We start from the raw sequence: 23,370 nt of genomic DNA on the forward strand, positions 1-23,370 counted from the left end.
AAATAGATGATAAAATAAAATAAATGTTTATAAAAAAATTTAGGTACATAAATATAAGAGAAATATAATAATAATAGTAATAATAATGCAAAATTAATTAATTTAATAATATAATAATAACAAGTAAATAAATAAATAATATAAAATAATAATAGTAATAATAATATTAAATTAATTGATTTAATAATAAAATAGCAAAAATAACAAAAACAAATGGGCCAAATTGAACTTTAAAACAGAAGTTTGGGGCAAATCAGAAATAAATAAGACGGAAAAGGACCAATTTGAACGCGCGAATAACAAGAAGGGACCAAAGGAGAAATAATCCCCACCCTCCAAAACGCACAGCTTCGAGGTGGACCAAATTGAAAGCAGAAACAAATTATAGGGCAAAATTAAAAAATAGAAGAAACTTGATTGCAAACAATTAAAAAGCGGAAGGGTTAAAAGCGCAGTTAGCCCTTTTATTCAAAAAAGCGGATCCTAGTAGCAGGTCGGGTTGGCGCGCGGGTCAGACACAAAACGATGACGTTTTGGTGCCTGAGAGGCCTGCCCAAAACGGCGTCGTTTTAGAAACCTATTTAAGTCAGTTGACAAAAATCATTTCGCCCTTTGTTCAGAAAAAAAAAACCTTAAAACTCTATCCCCCTCTCTGGTTTTCTCTGGGCACTGCCCAGTATCCGGCGAATGGAGCCGCCGTGGCGCCATCGTGTAAGGTGGTCGGAGGCCCCCAGGTTAGTTTCCGTCCTTTTTTTCTCTCTTTTTTATATTATATATATGTATAGTTTTTTAAATAAAAGGAAAATAATTTTTTTTGAATAGGAGCAGTTTCGAAACTGGAAAAATAAAGAAAAAAATGACCTTCTCACGCTTCCCTTTGGTTTTTTTTTCTTCGATCTGCTTTGCTGCTTGTTGTTCTTATGCTTGAATTTGTTTTTGTATTTTACAAAAAAAAAAAAAAAACCCCCGAAGAAAAAGATTACAATCGGTTCAAAATGGCTTTATAGCCGATTTTTACACATTTTTTAGTCTATTTTGCATGCTGTCACTTCTTGCTTTTAATCTTTGTAGGTGCAAATGCGCGGTGCAAGTGGAGGGCGGTGCTGCAGTGGCGGTGGCAGGGCTGACAGGGGCTAGGTGCGGCGGCAGCAGGCTTGGGTTTCAGTTTTTTGCTGACACTGAGTTTAGTTTTGGGCCAATCGGGCCGCCTATGGTTTTAGAGTTTTGGTTTGGGCCGTTTGGGCATGTTGTAAATGGACTGGACTTTACTAATTGTTTTATTTTATTTTATTTTTGGGTTGTTTGTTTAGGGCCCGGGCAATTTGGGCTGATAACACGATTTTTCTATCAATTCATTAAAATTTTAAATTTTGCACTATCATCATTAATTTATTATTTTGAAATTTCAAAAATAGTTTGTAATCGTTGTAAAGAGGATCAAACAACAAAAGAAACCTTAAATTCCAAGAAACACTATAACAGTTGAGGAGAACAGAAGTTCAAAGCGAAAGGAAAAAGCATCATACCTCTGAATTAATTTATGAAGTCAACATATTAGCTTAGAATAATGAACAATTAAACACATTACAAACGAAAACCATAAAAATACAAAAATAATTAGCAACCGGCAGCCCAGCCCATTATAGCCAGCCTCTGTCACACTTAGCCCATCCTATCTGTTAACTTTTACATCGAAATGGCCCGACTTGTGTTTCATCCAAACTTCTATCAATTGAGAAAATTTTGGGATAATTTCTATAGAAATTCTTACAAAATTTCAGCCAATGTTTGTTAGTATTAGTAAAAATAATAAACTCTTCTAAACTCTTAGATGTTGATGGCCTAATTCGAGTAAATTTTAACTTGTACGGTTATAGCTGTCCAAAAAAATTATTTTAAAGTTTAATTAATTGAAATGAAAATAAAAACAAGATTCACAGGATGCTACTAGGCAACTATTTAAAGTAGTAAAATTCATTTGAAGTCGATTGAGTCTTAACTTGATTGGTATTGGTGTTAGTGCAGGAAAATGTAGGTTTAAGTGTGCTAAAACTCATTATCCTTCTATTTAAGGGTTAAAGATGGACTATAGATAATTTTAGACATTATATAAAAAAAGTAAATATATTAAAAACTTATAATAAATCTAATATTAAAAAAAAAACCTCATTTGAAACAGTTTAGTCGCTAATGTTATTCTACTGGGCTAAGAATATGAATGAGTTATATAATTAGTAAACTTACTATACTTTTTAAATTTTAAAATTCACTCTTAATTACAATAATTATTGTTAAATTCATTAATTACAATGTCGTATATTTCTATAACTATTATATTTTAATGACTATTGTTCGTCAAGATTGAAATTTCAAATATTAAAAAAAAATATAAGAGCTAAAAATAATTAAATTAGAGTCGATTGAGTCTTAATTTGTTGGCATTGACCTTGTTACCAATATATAGATTTGAGTTTGAGCGCGTTGAAGCGTGTTTATTCCCTTATTTAAAGGTTGAGAAAAGGGTTATGTATAGTTATAAACATCTTCTAAAAAATAATTTAGAATTTTTTTTACAATGACACATATGAACAAATAAAACTAAAATTAATAATTAAATTATAGGGAGATTAAAACATTTTCCTGTCACCCTTTTTTTTTTATAGCAGCAGTTGATGAAGATAATGTTATACTGAAAGGTGTCATCAAAGCATTGCATCGTACATACAACCAAAAAAACAAATGACTTTCTGCTGTTTACATTTTTGACCATCCAGGGAACTCCATGAATGTTTTTTTGGTGAAAACCTACCACCACCGGCAAATCAAACTTGGCTTTGACTTGTAGTTAAAAAGCGAAGTCCTTCATGGTTAAAGGGGTGGGGGGGGGGGGGGGCACTTACAAGTATAAATTCACAACTTCCCTTGTAACACAATCTAGCTAGCTACAAGGGAAATTTGAAAAGAAGAGAAAAAATGCATAATCCACCACCACCAGACCCCCACCATCCTCATCATCCCCACCACCCACATCCGCAACCCCATGCTCCGCCTCCAGGTCCGCCACATGCTGATCATCCTCCTCCAGGCCATGCTCCTCCTCCTGGACCAGGCCCCCATGCGCCACCGCCAGGACCAGGTGGTCCAGGTCATCATCCCGAGCCACACAAGCCTCGTCCATGATCCTTATACCGTGTATCCAATATTATGTAAGCTTAGGCTGGGTACCGTACTTATAAAACTCTATCACCTACTTGGTGTTAGGCTTTATGTAATAAATTAAGAAAACCTATTTCTACTATAATAATGATAAAGTAGCACGTTTGATGTAATTTCTACGTTATGGAGGCCATGGCTTAGATGGGCACTGGGCACTTTTATTTTTGCTTAATTTGTCATGAGCATGAGGATTAGTTTGTCTTAAATTGCTCTTTTTCTTTTACTGGTATGGCTGATTATCAATTTTATTTCTTTTGTGTTTAAACAAAATACCACCTGGACATCAAATAATTGTGATTAAAGGTGAAGATATGACCAACGAGCCCATTTGGGTTTACGTTCGTAATTGGGCTTGGCTTATTTATTACTAATAGATCGGCTCTTGTATCCACTAATACAAGTTGGGATTCGGCTTAATCTTTTAAGTAATTAAAAAATTTTCCTTCTTTTTCTAACATATATACATATAAATATTTAAAAAAAATCGTATGAATTTTTAGAATTTACATGCTAATTGAAAATATGATAAAGTATAGTAAAAAATAATTTAAAATAGATCACTATACTTATAAAATAAGAAAATGTTGAAAACTGTGCATCAAACAGTTAAACAAATATTGTAAGAAGATAATAGTTAATGTGCATCTCAATTTTATATATTTATTTAATGCATCAAAAGAATATTAAAATATAAAGGTATGGAACAACAAATGCTGTCTATGAAAGTGCAAGTTTTTTTGGTTCTTTTTCCTTCTATCTTTTTTCTGTATGTTCGGTTTTGTTTTTAGGCCAAGTGCCAAATAAGTGAATGTTAAACTTACAAAGAAATAACCAAAGAAACACGGTGCGCCTAATTGTATTCTATTTTTGAATGTTCATATTGCCGTCTAATAATACGGGTTTTTTTATTCTTGAAAACAAATAAAATGTATATTTTCTATGAATCAATGGAATTGGACCGTCATCACTCTGATAACAAAACACACCATATACAATTTTATTTAAAAATTCACCAATTAAAATGTTTTATTATTTTAAGATTCTTTTGTAATTTTAAAATTACAACTTTAAATAAAAATTATTTTTAATGATTTACTAACATTGTCTCGTGTATAAAATTACTAACTCGTTATCTTTTAACGTTCAAGTTGGTAGACAAAATGTTTTAAGGAAATCAAATTTTTCAATAAAAGAGTTTAAATTATTAAGAAAACACTTTTTTGACCATTAAAGTTGTACTAATTCATGCTTAATTATCCATCAGTAAAATAGGGCAGTTGGTAATTTTTTTATTGACACAGAATTCAATTCTTGCTAGATATAATTCATAACTTGACTTTAAATATAACAATGATTCTTAATTAAAATTTTAAAAAAATGATATAAAAATCAATATTACTAACACGCAAGAAATGCCTTATGGACAACTTGCCACAAGTACAGGCCAACAAAACAGATTCCTTGTCATTTTCAACCTTACGTAATTTATTTATGGTCAATATTTTTAACTAATTAATTTGGAAATAGCTTTTACTTTCTTTCTTTTTCTTTTATTCTTTTTAACTTTTTCCTTCAGATTGCTTCAAATAAAAGGAAGAGAAAAGCATATTAAATCTTGCAAAAGAAAGAAAGAGGTTTCATAGAATTAAGCTACTCTTTAGAGTCACATATGTTTTGAGGCTCAAATTGTTGCACCCAATCAAATTAAACATAGTATTAGTATCTGATTTTATGTAATCATAGCTAAAGATTGTTGAAAAAAATAAATATCATAGCTTAAGATTAGAGGTGTACATGAGTTGGGCCAGGTTCAACTAAAAATTTAGGTCCGTTTGTTAGGCTTGGGCCTGACCCAGCCCGTCTATATTAATTTTTATATCATTTTAAAATATATATAATACATCAAAAATACTAAAAACATCAAAATAAATATTTCCTAACAAATTAAAAATAAATTTTAAAAAATATGTATACTGATAGATGCAACTTAACAAGCAAATGCCTCTAAAATAATAACAAAATTAACAATAAAATAAGTTTTATACAATATTCAAATAATAATAACAAAATAGCAGCAACATAATAGTAAAATGGTCGCAAAATAGAGAGAAAACAACAAGAAATTAATATTGAAAAAAAAGGATTTTTTTTGTCCTTTAGTGAATTCGGGCCGGGCCTGGCCGTAGCCAAAAATGCCTTACCTAAGGCCCGACCCATTTTTTAAACGGGCTTTATATTTTTGTCCAAGTCTATTTTTCGAGCCTATATTTTAACCCAAACCCTCTCACTTTTTGAGTGGGCCTTCGTGCAGGGCCGGGTGGCCCGACCCATGAGCAGGCCTACTTAAGATTAATGCATGTTATTAATTCACTTAATTAATACATTATTTTTCAATAATTGTTTTAAATACATTTGAATTATGGGAAGAGGCTTTAAAGATATTGTATCATATAATTTAATTTAATTAAAAAATAATAGTAAGAGTCAAATTGATAAAAAAATATAAATGTTGAGTGATAAATTTAATATAGCATTAGTAACATTTAAAAGTCTAATGAGCATTAATTTAATTGACATAATTACAATTGCAACAATTAAGTAATGTGTAATTGACAAAAATATTATTATTAAAGGTCGCTTTGACATTATATCATGTATTAAGAAAAACTTTAAAATTAAGTGAACCTTAATTTAGTTGTAAGTAAAATCTATTTTTTAAATCAAACCTGACGCGGATAAATGAGAAAAGAGATGGACCCTAACACATAATTTTGTCATGAGCTCCTACTAAAATATTGTCATTCAAAATCTCCAATCGAAGATCCGAACGGTGATCAAATTACCGATACAGTTGAAGGCGATGCGGGTGATGAACGGCAGCATAGAAAGAACAAAGAAGATGAAAGGCGGTGGATAAGATTGATACCGTAGCGAGAAAGAAAAGTGGAGGAAGCAATATTGTGGGGTCAGCTTTTGGTTAATTTAATTTCCATTGTTGGTAATAAGATTCTTGAGATTTAAGAATACAGAAAAGCCAAGTATGATGGGCTAAGAAAAGAACCTACCTTTTGGTTAGTGACCATTCCTACAAAGACAACTATCTCCATAGTCCATACCAAACATTGAACCTTTTAACATAAAATATACTCAAACCAGATTTTTTTCTTTTAATCTCCCAAGATATTCTCTTTTTCTTTATTTAGTTTTTGTATCACTCCCTTTATGGGAAAAAAAAGCCAATTAAAGAGAAAATCCAACGTCATTTTCTTTGCATCATCGTCATCTTTTCCCTATCTTATTCCCTGTCTTGTAATTAAACACTTGGGATCATCGTTGCCTAAAAAAACTTCATTTTCAATTTTATTTTTGTCATAATTCTACCACCACTAAAATTAAACAAATCCCTTGATTTAACATGTTCACTTTGTTTATGATCATCATTAATTTTGCATTAAAAAACAATCTCACGTTTATATCTTTTTCCTGGAACTTCTTCTTCTTCCACTTTCCTAGCAAACACGCATGAATTTCATAGTAAGAAAAGAAAATAAATTAACATTTAACATCATATTATATTTAAGTTCAAGATGGACTTGCAGAATATATATTATATTTAAGTGGAGAAAATAGGGTGAGACAGGTCAATATTAGAGGGAGGACATTTCCTGTGCCGTTGATGGTGATGGCAACATTTGAAAAGGAGAAAAGGGTTTATGGGAAAACGAAAGCGTTAAGAAAAAACACAACCATTTGCAACGGAACTGATTTTCAGCCACGCTTTCATAAGAAAAATCTGGAATTCTTATTTCAGTCACATTATAATTATTATATTATAATAATAATTACGAAGAAGGTGTTTTTATTTTTATTTTTTAAAAGAAAGAAAGTGGCAACCAATCCAATTATATACTCTCAACGAATCTTCTCAGTTCTCCCCACTCCATAATTTTCTTTTGATTCTCACTTCCTTTTCTCTATTTGTGTCTAGTTTTCCTCCTGTTACTTTGGATACGCTTACCATTTCTTTTCCTTTCCTTTATTATCATCAATAGTACCATGTGTGTTGAAGATATAGAACAGGTCAGCCAAGAAATGGAGGACCTTGGTGATGGCAGTACCAACAAAAAGCCTTGGCCTTTACTTTCTAGGGGTGATTTCTTGAGTACCCAGATGGAGAATTGGGTTCACAAAGACTCTCCCTTTCCCCTGGCCGTGGTAGCTGGCAGCAATAGAGTAAGTACCCAAACTTCATTTCCTGCATCATTTTTGCTTTTGATAAGACAGTTTCTTATGATTATGTTTTGGGTATTTCTTGTTTTTGTTAATCCTTTGCTTCAAGTTGAGAAATTTGTCCCAGTAAATGTGCTTTTGGCAGCATTAAGCTTTATGGAAAATAGCCAATTTTTTGTACCTTCTTCCCTGTATATGTGCACTTTTCATGTTTTGATGGATTACAAAAGTTGCATCAGCTACTTATATTCAGTTTGGTCAGGTTGATGATCAATCATGTTTGTATATTTTCACTTACATTCAGCTTCTGACTGTGTTGGAAGTGGATTCTGATTATATTAGGAGAGACAGGAACTGACATCGTTCTAAACATTGAATATAACACAATAGTGGGGTTGTGATCAATAGTATATAAACTTTGATATTCAGGGTCTAACTGTCAATATAGTTGAAGAATTTTCACAAGTTAGCTTTATATTTTGTAGGGTTTTGCTATTAGCACTCAGATAGTGTTGTCTTTTTTCTATAGATTGGTATTCATGATATTACATTGCTATTCTTTGTTTAAGGCTATATTCTTCTTTTATTCAGTTGTATCTGGATAGGAGTAGGTTCGGTTATTACCATTGACAACGCTTCTGCTGTTTCTTTTATGGTATTTCACTAATTGTCTTGTTTCTCATTTGTGTTTCATTCAGCTGGAAAGTATTTCTGAGGAAACAGTTGCCACAGACAAAAAACATGACCTGTTGACAAATTTTATTCCCACTCTTCGGTCGGGAGAGTGGTCTGACATTGGTGGTCGTCCTTATATGGAGGATACTCATGTATGCATTGCAGACTTGGCTAAGGATTTTGGTCGAAATTTAATGAGTGAAGATACTGTTTCCTTCTATGGTGTAAGTTTGCAAACAATCCTTTTTCTCTCTAAGATGCTGTCCTGTTAAACTTTCAAATATCTCTACCTGTAATCTGTTCTCGAGTATTTGCAATTTATTTTAGAATATGGAGCTAGAACCTTTGTGCTGTCCATCAACTAACCGAATTCGAAAAACAAATAAACTGTCATCTCTGAAGTCATATTTTCTTCCCTAATTTTAAACTATGTTTTCCAGATGTTCATAAAATGTTTGAACCTGTTGCTTCCAACAAAAGGATTGAAAGTTACTGCTATGAACTTAGTTTCCAATGAAGCCTTGGCATCATTGGCAAAGGCTGAGGCCCTGGGACCTGTAGTGCCTAGGCCCGAGTCCCACCATGTGAAATTTATGATTCAGTTCTTGTAATGATTGATTGATTGATTCTGATTGGAACTGTTGACATAGTTAGTTGTAGCTCTACTGTAAGCAAGGACGATAAATTTGATGCAGAGTTGTTTATTTTCTGTTTAATTGCAAAAACCTGTTCATTTAGAAGCTCGTAAGCATTCTCTTTTTTGACATAAAAAAGAACAGGTTTTTGATGGGCACGGGGGCAAGGATGCATCTCAATTTGTCCGTGATCATTTGCCTAGAGTTATTGTTGAGGATGCTGATTTTCCCTTAGATATAGAGAAAGCAGTCACCAGGTCATTCATGGAGACGGACGCTGCATTTGCAAAGTCATGCTCTCTCGAGTCTGCTCTGGCTTCTGGCACTACTGCTCTCACTGCTATGATATTTGGGAGGTAAGCACTCCTAAAGCTTTTCTTGTTGGCCTTATCGTGCTTTTATCTTCCTTCGAAAGAGATCAAACCAAGATAGACGTTGAGGGAGGTGAGATTACACAATTCAACGCATGCGAGTTTGGAAAAGTGAATCGATAGTCTGGACATTTTTGTAATTTGTTTTCTCTATATGTTTAAATCAGCATGTAAGGTTTTTGCTTTGTCTGAAAGGGATGATCTTAATCTTTTACAGGTCATTACTTGTTGCAAATGCTGGGGATTCTAGGGCTGTACTATCACGGTGCGGAACAGCTATAGAGATGTCAAAGGATCATAGGCCCTGTTGCATGAAAGAAAGGAGACGAATTGAGTCTCTGGGTGGATTCATTGATGATGGTTATCTTAACGGTCAACTAGGTGTCACTCGGGCATTAGGCAATTGGCACCTCGAAGGCATGAAAGAAATGGGCGAGAGAATTGGACCCCTAAGTGCTGAACCAGAACTCAAAATGATAACATTGACCAAGGAAGATGAGTTTTTGATCATCGGGAGTGATGGAATATGGGACGTTTTTACCAACCAAAATGCCGTAGATTTCACAAGGAGGCGACTCCAAGAGCACAATGATGTCAAGTTATGCTGCAAAGAAATGGTTGGTGAAGCAATAAAACGAGGAGCAACAGACAATTTAACAGTTGTTTTAGTGAGTTTCCACTTGGAGCCACCTCTCCCTTCTATCATACAACGGGCAAGATTCAGGCGAAGCATTTCTGCCGAAGGGCTTCAAAGTCTCAAATGCCTCTTAGAAGGATAAGTTCTATATGTCCGTTCATCGTTCAATACGCAGTTTACAAAAGAGAAAACTAGGTATGAATTATGATCTTCTTGTGCATATGCATTCATCAAGCAACCGAAACCCAAAAGAATCGAATTATCGTTCATAATTTGATAGATTTTAGATTCTATTTCCCAGCTTCCTACTGAAGCTGTAGGATAATTCGAGGAACAGAATTGATTTGTATATCTGTGCACTGTTCGTTGTAAACAGAAACAATTGTGTTAAATATAGACATTTTGTAAGCTGGTTTGCCTTTTTGCTTTGGGACCAATAACTACTATGCAAATTATATGGGAAACAACTCAATATGTACAGCCATCAATGGTCGCAGCAGTGAACCGAAAAACAGTGTCCCGATAGACCACCACCTAGCGAGAAAGCATTTACTCATCTGCATGGTCCACTCAAATCTTAGTTCTCGAGGCCACAACATGTGAGCCCACATGTAAGAGTGACCACTGACCATTCGAACACTATAATCAATAAGTGAAACATGGTGGGTCTAGCCCAAAATCCATGGGGTGGGTCATTAACTGAGTAAAGAAAAGAAAAAAACACACAAAGGGTCTATTTTACAGATAAGGCTCGACGTCCATACCTACTTTCATTTAAAGACTTTGGCCTTCTTTAAATTTTCGTTCTTAGGTCCCCCATTTCTGCACTTTTATTAAATTCTGTCGACATCCCATTTTTTTTTATATCTCTTGTTAAGATCTAAGACCAATATCCTACTAATGCATGTCTGCCAAAATTTAAATCCATAGGTTTTCCTTTGTTACTTGTTAAGTTTCTGTGCATCATTACTCAATAACCAAAAGCGATGGTTTAACAAATAAGTATGATAATTAGTTATAGAATATTTATATATACAAAAAAAGCTCATTCTCTCTAACCCTAAAAAAACTGCAGCATTCCTGGAAAGCTGTCAAATTTCCCATTCCTTTAAATTATTTTTTCCTGGAAAACTTTTGCTTCTTTTTTTAATATTGTCTTTGATTTTTTTTCCCACCTACACATTCTTAGTTGTGTATTGGAGGTTTTCTCTTGGCTGGTGAATAGTCCATTTCAGCTATCTCCATAATGTCCGCGTATTGGTCCTGTTGTTCGGAACTTGTCGGCGAACTAACAGAAACTTTCTCTTGCTTTTCACCATTTTCTTGGTTTCCTGATTTGACTCTTGTAGTAGGGTTAGCTTTCTTATAATCTCCACCATCTTCGCTCTGTAAAAGCACATAATGTCAACATAATATATATCTAAACTCAAAACCCTATATATATATATATATATATAAGTTATACCTTTGAACTGGTGGAAGATGCAGTGGTAGTTGCAGTAGTAGTTGCTGTAAGAAGTTTCCTACTGTTTCCTGCAAAAAAAAAAAAACTGAAGGTGAAAAGGAAAATTCTGGTGTAGTGCATGTCAGTTGGATCTTTCACAATATGCCCCCATAAATAAAAATTCAACTCAAAGGGTACAAAGCTTTTTTTGTCAGAATGTAGCGAGAGACTTGGTTCTTATGAGATTCTTTTAAGGAATAATGATACTATCTAACCCTAGTAATTAAAAGATATTGAAGAAAACTGATCCTAAGGGAGGGTAATGCTTCCTAGGTCCACAGTAATCTTATTGAATGCATGGTAACCAGTGCCACAGTCATCTTCTTTGTACCTCTACATTGCCCTTGTTTGCAGAAAATGACATCTCCCATAACTCCATTACTTATTTTCATCAAAGCTTCTTCCTGCATTACAAAAAACCCACAACAGTAGGCTTAAGACTTTAATATTGTGGAAAGGAAATTATCTTGAACTGATGCATGGAAAAAAGAAAATGGATACCAACATGCAATTTAACATCATGTCCTGATGATTTAAAACTTCCCTCCAATCGAATCCCTTCAAGAGAAAAAAGAAACATGTCAGAAATTTAATGGTATGTAATAGCAACACAGAAACAGGAGACACTGTTGTGTAATTACTGAGAAAAACACTGTTGGAAATTTACCTTCAACACTATAAAGGAAAATGAACAACACCAGAAAACAGACTGCTTCTAAACAGGAAGGCCTCATTTGCAGGAAGCTTTTTTTTTGTAGAATTGCAGAGAAATTGTTAACAAATATGAAAGAAAGAAAATTATGATTCAGTTTATGGGTTTTCCCCCCCTTTGTATTAAGAAAAAGGAATTTTGAATGCAAATTATGCAAGTTTTCCTGATGAATTTCTATTGCATTGGAACTGCCTGCCTTTATATATACTACAACATTGCCGTTTAGGACCCACATAAAAAATAATGATATTTTTTCTTTTCCATTTCCTTTGCTTTTGTGTTGAAAATTACTGACTTTTACCCTTTATTTGTCTCCAACATAGAATTAATTATAGAAAATGACAGATTATTTTGGGTACCCCCAATACCACATTGTTCAATTATGGATATTGTGTGTGTGGGTCTTGTTTGGAGTGGACTTTAACCATGGGACTCCTATAAGCCTTTAAGGGGACAGATGTTGTATTTTTATGTGTCAAAATGACACCCAAGACAGACCATAAATTTTAGGAGAACCAAGGAGGTGCGCCACTGTTGAGTGTTTAGTGATTTTAATATAATATAACTAGTAATTTGTTGTATGTATTAAATTATATTAAATTATTTTTTAAATTTCTTTTATAAACTTTATAACGTTTCTATGATTATAAAAATAAAATATAATAAAATATAAGTTTAATTTTAAAAATATGATAATTAATATTATATTGAATCTAAATAAATAATATTTTGAAATTACTTTTAAAATATAAATATCATAATAATGGGTTGTGTGGAATTTTGTTTTAATATATACTAACTTAATTTATAATTATTTATTATTGAATATAGATTGTAAATTAAATTTATATATTTTGACCGCTAAATAATTTATTGTAATATTATATATATTAATTTTAATAGTATATTTAATTTGTAAAATAGTGATAAACTTTTTTTAAAAAATAAAGTCCGTTTAATATTTGGGCTTAAAAGACCAAATTAGAGAAGTTTACAACAACCCCAAAGGAAAAAACGAAAGGAAAAATCAAATAACAAGAAAACAAAAAATAGAAAACCAAAAAAGCAACAGGCCCCAAAATAAGAAATCGTCTTCTCATTTCTACAGTCTTCCAAGCTCTTTGTAAATCTGAACTCCCCAAAGAATAAACGGCTAGAGTCAACCAGAAGAGGAAGCAAGTTGAGACAGACAACCAGATTACCAAGTTTCTCAACCTAATTAACTTCACAGAGAAGGAATTATGGTGGTCGACTGAATCGTCGATCAGAATCAGCCACTTCCAAGACTTTTAATGGCGCGTTTTCAACCCAGAACGAATCTTCATTAGTTCTCAAACCTTCAATAGCCATTGCATGCGCTGCCCCATTTCCTTTTCACGCAACGAATTGAAATCGACAAGAAGAAAAATTCCTCGCCAAATTTTTCGCATCCCAGGTGAATGGTCTGGATTTCGAGTAATCTTCGCTTGTTTGTTGCATGTTTTGAATAACCAACTTTGAATCACTCTTAAGAATGACGTTTGTGAATCCCAAATCCAGTGCAAATTGGAGCCCATGCAATACTGCAGTTGCTTCAGCAATCACCACCGATCGAACCAGGTTATGCCTTTAAACCCCGAACCCATTATAAAGCCTTCATCATGTTTGATGATGAAACTTGAAACTGCATGTCTTTTTGCAACAAACAGTCTCGCGTCGACATTAATTTTCACCCACCCTTACGGATGGGGCATCCATTTTACCATGGATCGCGGTTTAGGATGTTTCAAAGTCAATGTGCTACCCCGATATTCCATACCAAAACCCCTAGTGAAGGTAACAACTTCTTCTATACTTTGCTTCTTTTTCTCATGGACATAATTGTTTCGAGAAAACCAAAATGCCCAAATTGTAATAGCAATCTAATCTTTTCTGTTACTGGCTGAATTCTCCAAAATCCAGTTCAACCACTAACTAAAATTTAAATTTGCCATTGAAATCGGCCACTGAAAATTTAATTTGGACCAAACTTGTGTAGCAAACAAACAATCACGAACAACATGGGTAGAGGATTCACAAAGCTATCGGCAACGCGAACATTTGTTATCAGTGATCAATCTCCTAAAATGTAAGTTCGGATAAGTAGGCACATAATTTTTCGCAAATTTCAGATTAAGATGCGAATTTTTAAAGGACACATTAAGCTCCATATTTGCTTGAATAACTTTTGCTCATTTAAATTCACATTTGGGGGATCCAATAACATCTTATATCCGCTTTTCACATAATAGATGCCTGAGTTTTCGCTAGACCAAACTACTTTATCAGATTGATTAGTAATAGGAATAGGAAGACTCATAATTTGATAAGCTTCTTCCACTGTAAAGGTTGAATAAATGATGTCTCTATTCCATCGCTTAGGATTCTGCAAAATTAAATGCAATTTGATAATCTTCTTCCACTGTAAAGGTTGAATAAATGAGGTATCTATTCCATCGTTTAGGATTCTGCAAAATCAAATCAGACACAAATTCCGTTCCAGCCACCCTGCCTATAGAAATAAGTCGTTGATATTTCCCTGGCAACCAATAATCTTGCCATATTGACACAAATGTTCTAGATCCAATCCTCCATTTCAAACTAGAGCCTAAGAGTCCTTTTGCACACCAGATATTTTTCCATACAAGCGATGGATTCGCTCCTAGAGAAGCCTCCATGAAATTTGATCCATTAAAATATTTTACTCTAAGTAAACGCACTGTTAGCGATCCTGGGTTTTCCATTAGGCTTCAACCCTGCTTCGCTAGTAGTGCAATATTGAACTTGGACAAGTCTCGAAACCCCATCCCTCTCCTCTTTTGGTACAAACAACTCTTTCCACGAACACCAATGAGGACCTTTTCTTCCAGCTTTCTTTTGCCACCAGAAACGGGCTATGACAACTTTCAGTTCTTTATAAACAAACGACGGTAGCCAGAAACAATTCATAGCATAAAAATGAATAGCCTGAAGCACAACTCTAATAAGAACTTCACTCCTACCCATAGAAAGTAATCTTGAGCTCCAACTAGATACCCTCTTGATTAACCTCTCTTTAAGCTCCTTAAAAGCCCTCTTCTTATTATGCCCCACCATTGCTGAAAGACCGATATATTTTTTTAGATTAATGCAGTTAACCCCCGAAATTTTACACACCTCCTCTCTTTTATTCTGATTGATATTTGAGCTGAAGAAGACTCCAGACTTGTCGAAATTAATTTCTTGACCCGAACTCTGGGCATAAACCTCTAAATTTTCTTTAAGCGCTTTAACCCCATCAACTGTTGCATCTCTAAAAATAAGGCTATAATCGGTGAAAAATAAGTGGGTAACCCGAAGAGTGTGCCTGTTTATACAAAAACCATTAAGAATACCTGTAAAAGCCTGATTTTTAGTGATATCGAAAACAGTGGTTTGAGCCACCAAATCCGGTGAGTAAGCTCGTAAATTTTATTATTTAACATTTACGAGTCAAATATGGTTTTAAAAAATTTTGAATTAGTAATTTATGTCTTATAATGAATTATTAGATTCGAGTGATAAAATCCTAGTTCAAGTGGTTTTAAAAAATGTGGTATCGGGACCTCGTTTCTATAAACTGAGCCGTAAATATTTTTATAAATATTTACGGCGTAAATATTTTATAAATATTTACGAGTGTCATTAAGGTAGTATTAAAGTTTCATTGAAAAATTTTAACGTTTGACAGTTAATTAATTAAAAGGACTAAAGCGAAAAAGATGCAAAACTTGCTAATTATAATAATAAAGTGACTAAATGACTTGATTAATAAATAAAGAATGACCTAAATAGCAATTATGCCTAAATAAAAGATAAGGCCTAAATAGCAATTATGCCTAAATAAAAGATGAGGCAACATAAAATGGAAAAAACTAAAATAAAGTCATTAATGGCAAAATTGTAATTAAATTAAAATTAAAATAAAATAAAAGTGAAATTAGAAAGTTTCTAGGCAATTCTTTATTCTTCTCCCAATTTTCGGTTCGGTTCAAAAACAGACATAGGAGAGCTCCTTGAGCTGGTTCTTCAATTTTGCTTCATGTAAGTTCAATTCTTACTCGTTTCTTGCAATTTTTATATTTTTGAGATTGTTACAATTAGGTCCAACTAAATCTTACTCTAGTTTTTTATTTTGTTAGAGATTATGAATGTTGCCATTGATGAATCTATATGATTTTAGTTATTAAATGATGAATTTGAGATGTTGATTGGTATTTAAAAGTATTTTGGATGATATATGTATATAAAGAAACAGTAAGAGAATGATATGTGTCATGATATGTATATATATCAATATCTTGATATGTTGATACATGGAACTATGTAAGTTATGATGAGTAATAAACTCAAGTGTGATATGTTGATAAAATAAGTTTATCAATGTTGAATTTATATGAAATATGTTCAAGTATGCTAACAAGTGTTGTTGTTGACGATTAGACAAGTGCCAAGTTACCGGTTAAATGGTAATCTGTTTATCATATGATGCGTTGAAAGGGTAAGTGCTCAAATGAAAATATATTTGTGCTCATGAAAGAGTAGTAAGTTTTTAGTTATGCAATTTCTTATACAATGAGTTATCGTGTGATTAATTCGAAAATGGTCTATGTTTAAATGCACTAGCTTGTATATATGGTTGAATGATATGCTTATGACTAGTGTGTTATGCATATGGAATGAGTGTGAAAAGTAAAGAAACGCAAATGAAAATAAAGAAATTTTGAAAGAGTTAAAGTTATTTAAAATCCTACTATGCTAGGAATATTATGTCTAAGTGATACTGTAGACTTATTCACTTAGTGAGTTGTTAAATATAACTTCATGAGTATTGTGGTAGCAACATTAGATTATTCTTGATAAGTATAAATTTCATATTTGAAAAAGAAGCATTATGATTAAATTTTATACGAGCTTACTAAGTATTCATTGTTTATGTATTTGTTTTCTTCTACTTTTTAGGTTATCGGAAGCTCGATTGGGTTGGAAGCTTGTCGGAGATATATCACACTATCCATTGGTTCTATCGGTATTTTTGAATGTTTTGATTTTGGTTATAATGGCATGTATAGGTATTTTGTTTAATAATGGCTTATATGTAGTGTGTTGACTTTAGCCACTTATTTTGGCTTGTTTTGAATGACTAATTATGGCTTGTTGATATAAGTAATGTTGATTTTAGATTGACACAAAATTGGGTGAGAAATATGGCTTGTAAAATGGCCTATTTTCGTTCACATGGGCAGAGACACGGGCATATGTCCCCCACTTCTAAGAAAATTTTTAAAATTTTGAGAAAAATTCCCTGAATACTCGGTTTAGTCCCGATTCACTTCTAAGGTGAATATTGGGCCTCGAAGGTCCATCTAAGGGACAATATGAGTGTTATATAATTGATTCTTAATATGTGAAACAAAAGTAAAAAAATGTCTGTATTTAATTTGTAAAGTTCGGTAATGCTCTGTAACCCTGTTCCGGTAACGAATGAAGGTTAGGGGTGTTACAACACCCCTTGTAGCCACCATTCGAAGAAGAGCAGACAAACCTTCTCCACAAATAAGAAATAATTAGAGGCTAATAGGGTCCCCTTGAAGAAAACCCCTTGACGGGAGAAATGAATTACCCACCTCCCCATTCATAACGACAGAGTAAGAGACCGATGTCATACAACGCATGACTTTCTCAACCAACTGATCTGAGAAACCCATCATTTGAAGCATAACTTACATAAAAAACAATTCAACCCGGTCATATGCCTTACTCATGTCAAGTTTTAAGGCAAATGATCCCTCTTTCCCTACCTGTTTTCTCTTAATTGAGTCCAAATTTCATATACTGCTATGATGTTATCGGTAATAAGTCTTCCCAGAATAAAAGCGTTTTGTGCTTCGTCAATACAAATATGAAGGACCTTTTGAAGCCTATTCGCAAGCATCTTTGAAATAATTTTATATAAAATATTACAAAGACTAATAGGCCTAAAATGAGTCATGAAACGAGACGAACTAACCTTTGGGATCAAGACAATTCTTGTACTGTTTATTTCAGCCATGTTATGAAGTCGATGCAACGTCTCAATGCAAAAAATCTACCACCTCTTTACCCACATTATGCCAAAACCTTTGATAAAAAATTACTCCTAAACCGTCCTCCCTAGAAGCTTTTAAAGGGCTCATAGCTTTTAAAGCCAAACACAACTCTTCAAAAGTAAAATCCCTCTTAAGATCCACGCTCATCAATTGAGATATACATGGCTCGACACCTTCCAAAATAGATTTTGGATTTCCAGCACCTTTCGATGTAAATAAGTTATTAAAATAATCTGTGGCCAACACTAATAAATCAAAATTGCTCTTATGAATATTACTCGCACCATCCACCAGCTCCTCCACCCTATTTCTTCATCGACGATCTACTGCCGATTGATGAAAAAAATTTGTGTTTCTATGTTAAACGCTAGTTTAGTCTCCACAATTTCTCCCAATATTTCATCTGTGGGAATAGCTTCATTCAATTTAAGCAACTGTTGTTCCAAATCTTTCCTCATTAGAGACTTTTGATTTTTAATTTTCTGGAACCATTTCTCAATGCCCACTCCTACCGCCTTTATTTTACTTGGAACATCACCCAAACTATTAGCCCAAATCCTACTAACCTCTATTTCATATGATTCCTCCAAAAGTCACGTTGCTTCAAATCTAAAATGCCATTGCTTTAGACGTTGATTTCCAAAATTTGAATTAAGCAACAAAGGACAATGGTCTGAAAACACATGTGACAAATAAGATAACTTAAAATTCAGAAATAAATCCAACCAAGTCGACTTCGCAATACCTCTATCTAGGCATTTCCGAATATTATTAATTCTTGTATGACCTTTTTCCCAAGTGAACCACTGCCCACTATAACCAAGATCAGTGAGAGAACAATCTTCCATAACATCTCGAAATCTACACATTTGCATTTCCCTCATTGGAAGCTCGCCTTTCTTTTCAGTTGAAAAAGTAATTTCATTGAAATCTCATATAACAACCCAAGAAATATATGGGGAGTCATTCAATGTTCGTAATAGATTCCAAGATGCTTCACGCATAGTCTCCTCTGGCGCTCCGTAGAACCTTGTACATCTACAAGTTTTCCCCTCCAAGTCCTCATCAGTCATAACATCGATGTGCCTTCGTGAAAAAGATTAAAGAGTAATCTTACAATTACTATTCCAACCTAAAGATAAACCTCCACTTCTTCCATTCGAATCAACATCTATTCCATTAAGAAAACCACACTTACGCCTGACATTTTTCATATTACAACTTTGAAGCTTTGTTTCAATTAAAAACACCACTAGGGAATTTGTGTCTCTCAGCATATGCCAGAAACGATTTACAGTTTGAGGCCTCTCCAAACCCCGAACATTCCAATTTAGGAGTTTCATTGCTCCCGGCTGGCCTGTTTAGCAAAGCCTACCGATCTTTTTGTGTTTTGTACCTGTAATGAAGTATCAAAAGTTTCATTCGAATCATCATTTTCAGAAACTCGTAAAACATTAAATTGCAAGCGAGGTCGTTTAAGTCCATCACTATGCGTTATTGGACTACTCGCTTCCTCATGGGCTACCATTTCCTCGTCAAACCCATCTTAATGTTGATCTATTTCCCTAAGTTTTAATGGGCCTAGAGCAAAAGTAGACTTTCCTTTTATCTTTTACAAAAATAGAATCTTTTGGGATAGAACCCCAATTCTCGCCTTTATTCACTAAATTTGATTTCAGAATCCCCACATTCCTTTTTTCCTCTGTTGACTCTGTGTTGTCAAAAATAGAAGGTTTCCCCCCATCGTCTTCCACTACCCACTTTGTCTTCCATAACAGATTCTTCCTTGGTTGAGCACGTAGAGAAATATTCCATTTAAAGACATATTCTGAGTGTGGCTGAATAGCTTTAATTGGGCAAAAACTTTCACCATGTCTTAATTTGCCACATAGAAAGCAAAATAGAGTCATTTTTTCCTACTCAAAATGAACATAAACCGATTCACCATTTTTCAGCGCAATCCTCTTCTTTCTGTTAAGAGGCTTTCTAACATCCACCCTCACTCTAATTCTCATGATGCATTTATACCCCAGTTGAGTTGCAGTAGTGTCATACTCAATAAATTCCCTAATAAAATTTCCCAACTGATGAGCAACAGTATCTGCCATAAAACCAAGAGGGAGGTCATGTATTAGTAGCCAAAAATCCACCCAATGTAATTGAACAGTTAAAGGATCCTCTCCCGTATTCAGTCGATGTAGAATTAGTAAATGGGAATTAAAATCTCATGGCCCATTCTTCATAACTCTCTCCACATCCACTTCATAATAAAACTGAAATAAATATCTCTCCCTTCCCAGATCTGAGATTGAAACACCCCCTATTAGATGCCCAACACTTGCCAAAGTCGGTCGCATTGCTTGAAAATACACAACACTGGAAATAAGAAATACTCCCACTAAACAGTTCACATACGAAATCTATTGATTAGTCTCTTCCACCTTCAGTTGAATGATTTCTTCCTCTTCATCATCCAATGAAAGACCTGCAATTAAGTCCTCTATTTTCTTCCTACAAAAAAGACAAACAGGTTACCCAAAATGGGAAATTAAATAAAATAAAAACAGAAAATAGTTCAGAAGAAAAAGCGCGTCAAAAGACAAAGAAAAAACGTGTCAAAAGATAGAGAATCTCTACAATATAAAATAGTGATAAACTTAAAATTATTTTTTCAAACTTTACTATATAAAAAGGCGAAGGAGTTTATGTTATAAGTTTCTCTACTATAAATGATTACTTTCTATCTTTGTCACAAATCAATTTTTATAACGTGAATACATTAACAACTTAAGAACCTTGTAAATTGTAATATATATAATATATTAATATTTTATCCAGTGCAATTTACGGGTTAATTGTATGCATTAATTATAATACATAAAAAATAACTTTAAAAATCCTCTGATAAAGAGAAATAGGAAGGAATTTTAGAGATTTATGAGAATAAAAAAATGAAATATAATTATTAGACAATTGATAGTGTACCACTTGATTGAAAAATTTGTGTCATTACATTTTAAGCTCTGGTGTCACCTCTTTAGGTAAAGTCAGCTTTTGACAAAAGCTATAAAAGGAGGGGTGGAATGGTGAGGACATTCCATTTTAAATGAGTGATCAAATCAAATATATATGTGTGAAAATTGATTAGCCAATAATTTAACTGTGATTATATAAAGTAAAGGTCGTACGAAACATCTTTTTGAAAATATAAAAGCGTGAGAATAGATTCTTTTTATTTTTAAAATGTAGTAAATACAATTCCATACTTTTATATTACCGTTTGATGCAAAAATATTTATATATTTCTCAGATTGGGACTTCTTCATATATCTAATCTATAACTTTTCTTTACTCTCATTTTCACCCCATCCCATGAGTATTTACAATAGCCAGGAAAATATATATATATATATATATATTCATGATAATATTTTTAATTAAATTGATGTTTGATTAATTTATAACATCAATTTAAATTATAGTATATATATATGCTCTGTAGTTTTATCCCAGTAGTGGCTACCATACTGAGATTTTCATTGATATGTATTTTGGATAACTTGCTATTTTATTGCTTTTATAAAATACATATTGCACATTTTGTGATCAACAACTTGCCTATATAAAATATTGCAAATCAAAGGGACGGTCTTGTATTTAAATATTGATTTTATTTTATTTGAAATATATTAATAATGAAAATACATAAAATGATTTTTTAAATCATCTCAATTAAATATTAAAAATATCAAATTTTGTTAACAATTTAAAGCAGCAAATGCTTAAAGTTTTATGTTAGACATCTCAATCAAGTTCTATCTTAAATAGTTTGATTGTTTAAAAAATCATATTTTAAATCAAAATCAAAATTTAATTGTTTTATTAAAATAATTACTAATATAAAATAGTATAAAAGAAATGCCAATGTGATTGAAAGATTGATATCTAACATTTAAAATTTAAATGTTTGTATAAAAAGTCTTAAATATAATATAAAACAACATACAATAATTTTTACTTTTATGAATAATTTAGGGTGGGTTTGGATGGGCGGTGCGTTTACTTGTGATTAGTGTAAAAACAGCGGTGACGGTGAGATTAGATACTGTAGCAATACTGCAGCGTAAGTCAAAAAATAATCTAAACGCACTACACCGCACCCAATCGCTCATTCAAACTCACCCTTAGTAATAAAATAGTGAATAGGACAAATAGAACTGCAGGATTCAATCTCGGAAAAAAGTAGAGATTGATGAAGTACAATATAATAAAAAAATCTATCAATAATAAGATTTATTTACAGCTTTATTAAATTCAAAGTTGATTGATCTAACTTAAATTTATTTTCAACAAAAATAATATATTTATTTTAATTTTTCAATTGAATGAAGGGAATTTAATTAGATGTTGCATCAGTTAGCATGGGGATTGGGAGGGAGACAAGGTGGGCCAAGTCCCACGTGTCACAAGAAACAATGGGATTTAATGTGAGGGTGACAGAGACGGGTTAAAATCACCCACCTTGACTTGAGTCACCAAACTGCCTTACGTTGACAGGGAAGTTTTGTCTCTAGCATCCCAACGGTGCGACCACTCCACGCGGAGCTCTGTAATGGTGGGACCACAATGGATTACATGGCAGGTGATTTAGCCACGTAGGCATACCCAGTTCACGTGGCATGTTCTTACTTTGCCCAACACCAAAACAACTCCGAAACTATTGCGTATAACACCTGCCCGACTTTCATCAGTTAAAAATCAAACTTAGGCTGAGTGTTTTTCTAAATACATTTAGACTTGTCCAGTATATATATATATTTTTGTCAAAATGATAATTCACAATAATTCATATTTATTTTTTGGACCAGAATAATTTATGTTTATTTAAATTCTAATAACATGTTATATCTTTACTAATGTTTTTTTTCTCCTTTGCCCATGCTATTATTCTTTTGATTCGACGTTTCTTGCTTGTCGGAATTCACAGCGTTCATAGTAGTTATGTTTCGTGTGAAGACCATTCAATTAGATATTTTAATAAAATAAACACTTGCGTTTGGTCAAACTACTGTATTTGTTCAAAATTGTCATAGTTACTTGTATCTTAGTATTCTTTTTGAACCTTTCAAATTTAATTAATTATATTGGAATGTGTACATTAGCTTAAATTAAATGGAGTTAATTTCGGCTTCTTTTGTTTTGTCGGGCGTCACTAAAAGTAATATAGAATAATTTCAATTTTTCAGTGGTCGTTCTGGGACAATT

General features: G+C 33.0%; 2 protein-coding genes across 2 annotated transcripts; one reads left to right on the forward strand and one right to left on the reverse strand.

Annotated features, from left to right (window-relative positions):
- The first annotated feature begins 6,976 nt into the window (after window positions 1–6,976).
- On the forward strand, window positions 6,977–10,172 carry LOC105770043 (probable protein phosphatase 2C 27). Its single transcript, XM_012591076.2, has 4 exons — window positions 6,977–7,449; window positions 8,145–8,345; window positions 8,901–9,112; window positions 9,345–10,172. The coding sequence occupies exons 1-4, from the start codon at window positions 7,273–7,275 to the stop codon at window positions 9,904–9,906; spliced, it is 1,152 nt and encodes a 383-aa protein (XP_012446530.1). The 5' UTR covers window positions 6,977–7,272; the 3' UTR covers window positions 9,907–10,172.
- Window positions 10,173–10,754: 582 nt separating this feature from the next.
- On the reverse strand, window positions 10,755–12,162 carry LOC105770044 (uncharacterized). Its single transcript, XM_012591077.2, has 5 exons — window positions 11,936–12,162; window positions 11,774–11,826; window positions 11,600–11,672; window positions 11,230–11,297; window positions 10,755–11,150 (listed from the first exon to the last, which is right to left on the reverse strand). The coding sequence occupies exons 1-5, from the start codon at window positions 12,000–12,002 to the stop codon at window positions 10,950–10,952; spliced, it is 462 nt and encodes a 153-aa protein (XP_012446531.1). The 5' UTR covers window positions 12,003–12,162; the 3' UTR covers window positions 10,755–10,949.
- Window positions 12,163–23,370: the final 11,208 nt, after the last annotated feature.

The sequence above is a fragment of the Gossypium raimondii genome, chromosome 5, assembly GCF_025698545.1.
Source record: "Gossypium raimondii isolate GPD5lz chromosome 5, ASM2569854v1, whole genome shotgun sequence".
NCBI lineage: Eukaryota > Viridiplantae > Streptophyta > Magnoliopsida > Malvales > Malvaceae > Gossypium > Gossypium raimondii.

Excerpts from the sequence above, each read along its gene's own strand:
- LOC105770043 (XM_012591076.2), top strand. The coding sequence starts at position 7,273 with ATGTGTGTTGAAGATATAGAACAGGTCAGCCAAGAAATGGAGGACCTT. Across the intron at positions 7,450-8,144 it reads TGGTAGCTGGCAGCAATAGA|CTGGAAAGTATTTCTGAGGA; the intron begins GTAAGTACCCAA and ends TGTTTCATTCAG. Across the intron at positions 9,113-9,344 it reads ACTGCTATGATATTTGGGAG|GTCATTACTTGTTGCAAATG; the intron begins GTAAGCACTCCT and ends AATCTTTTACAG.
- LOC105770044 (XM_012591077.2), bottom strand. The coding sequence starts at position 12,002 with ATGAGGCCTTCCTGTTTAGAAGCAGTCTGTTTTCTGGTGTTGTTCATT. Across the intron at positions 11,827-11,935 it reads TTTCCTTTATAGTGTTGAAG|GGATTCGATTGGAGGGAAGT; the intron begins GTAAATTTCCAA and ends TTTCTCTTGAAG. Across the intron at positions 11,151-11,229 it reads CATCTTCCACCAGTTCAAAG|AGCGAAGATGGTGGAGATTA; the intron begins GTATAACTTATA and ends GTGCTTTTACAG.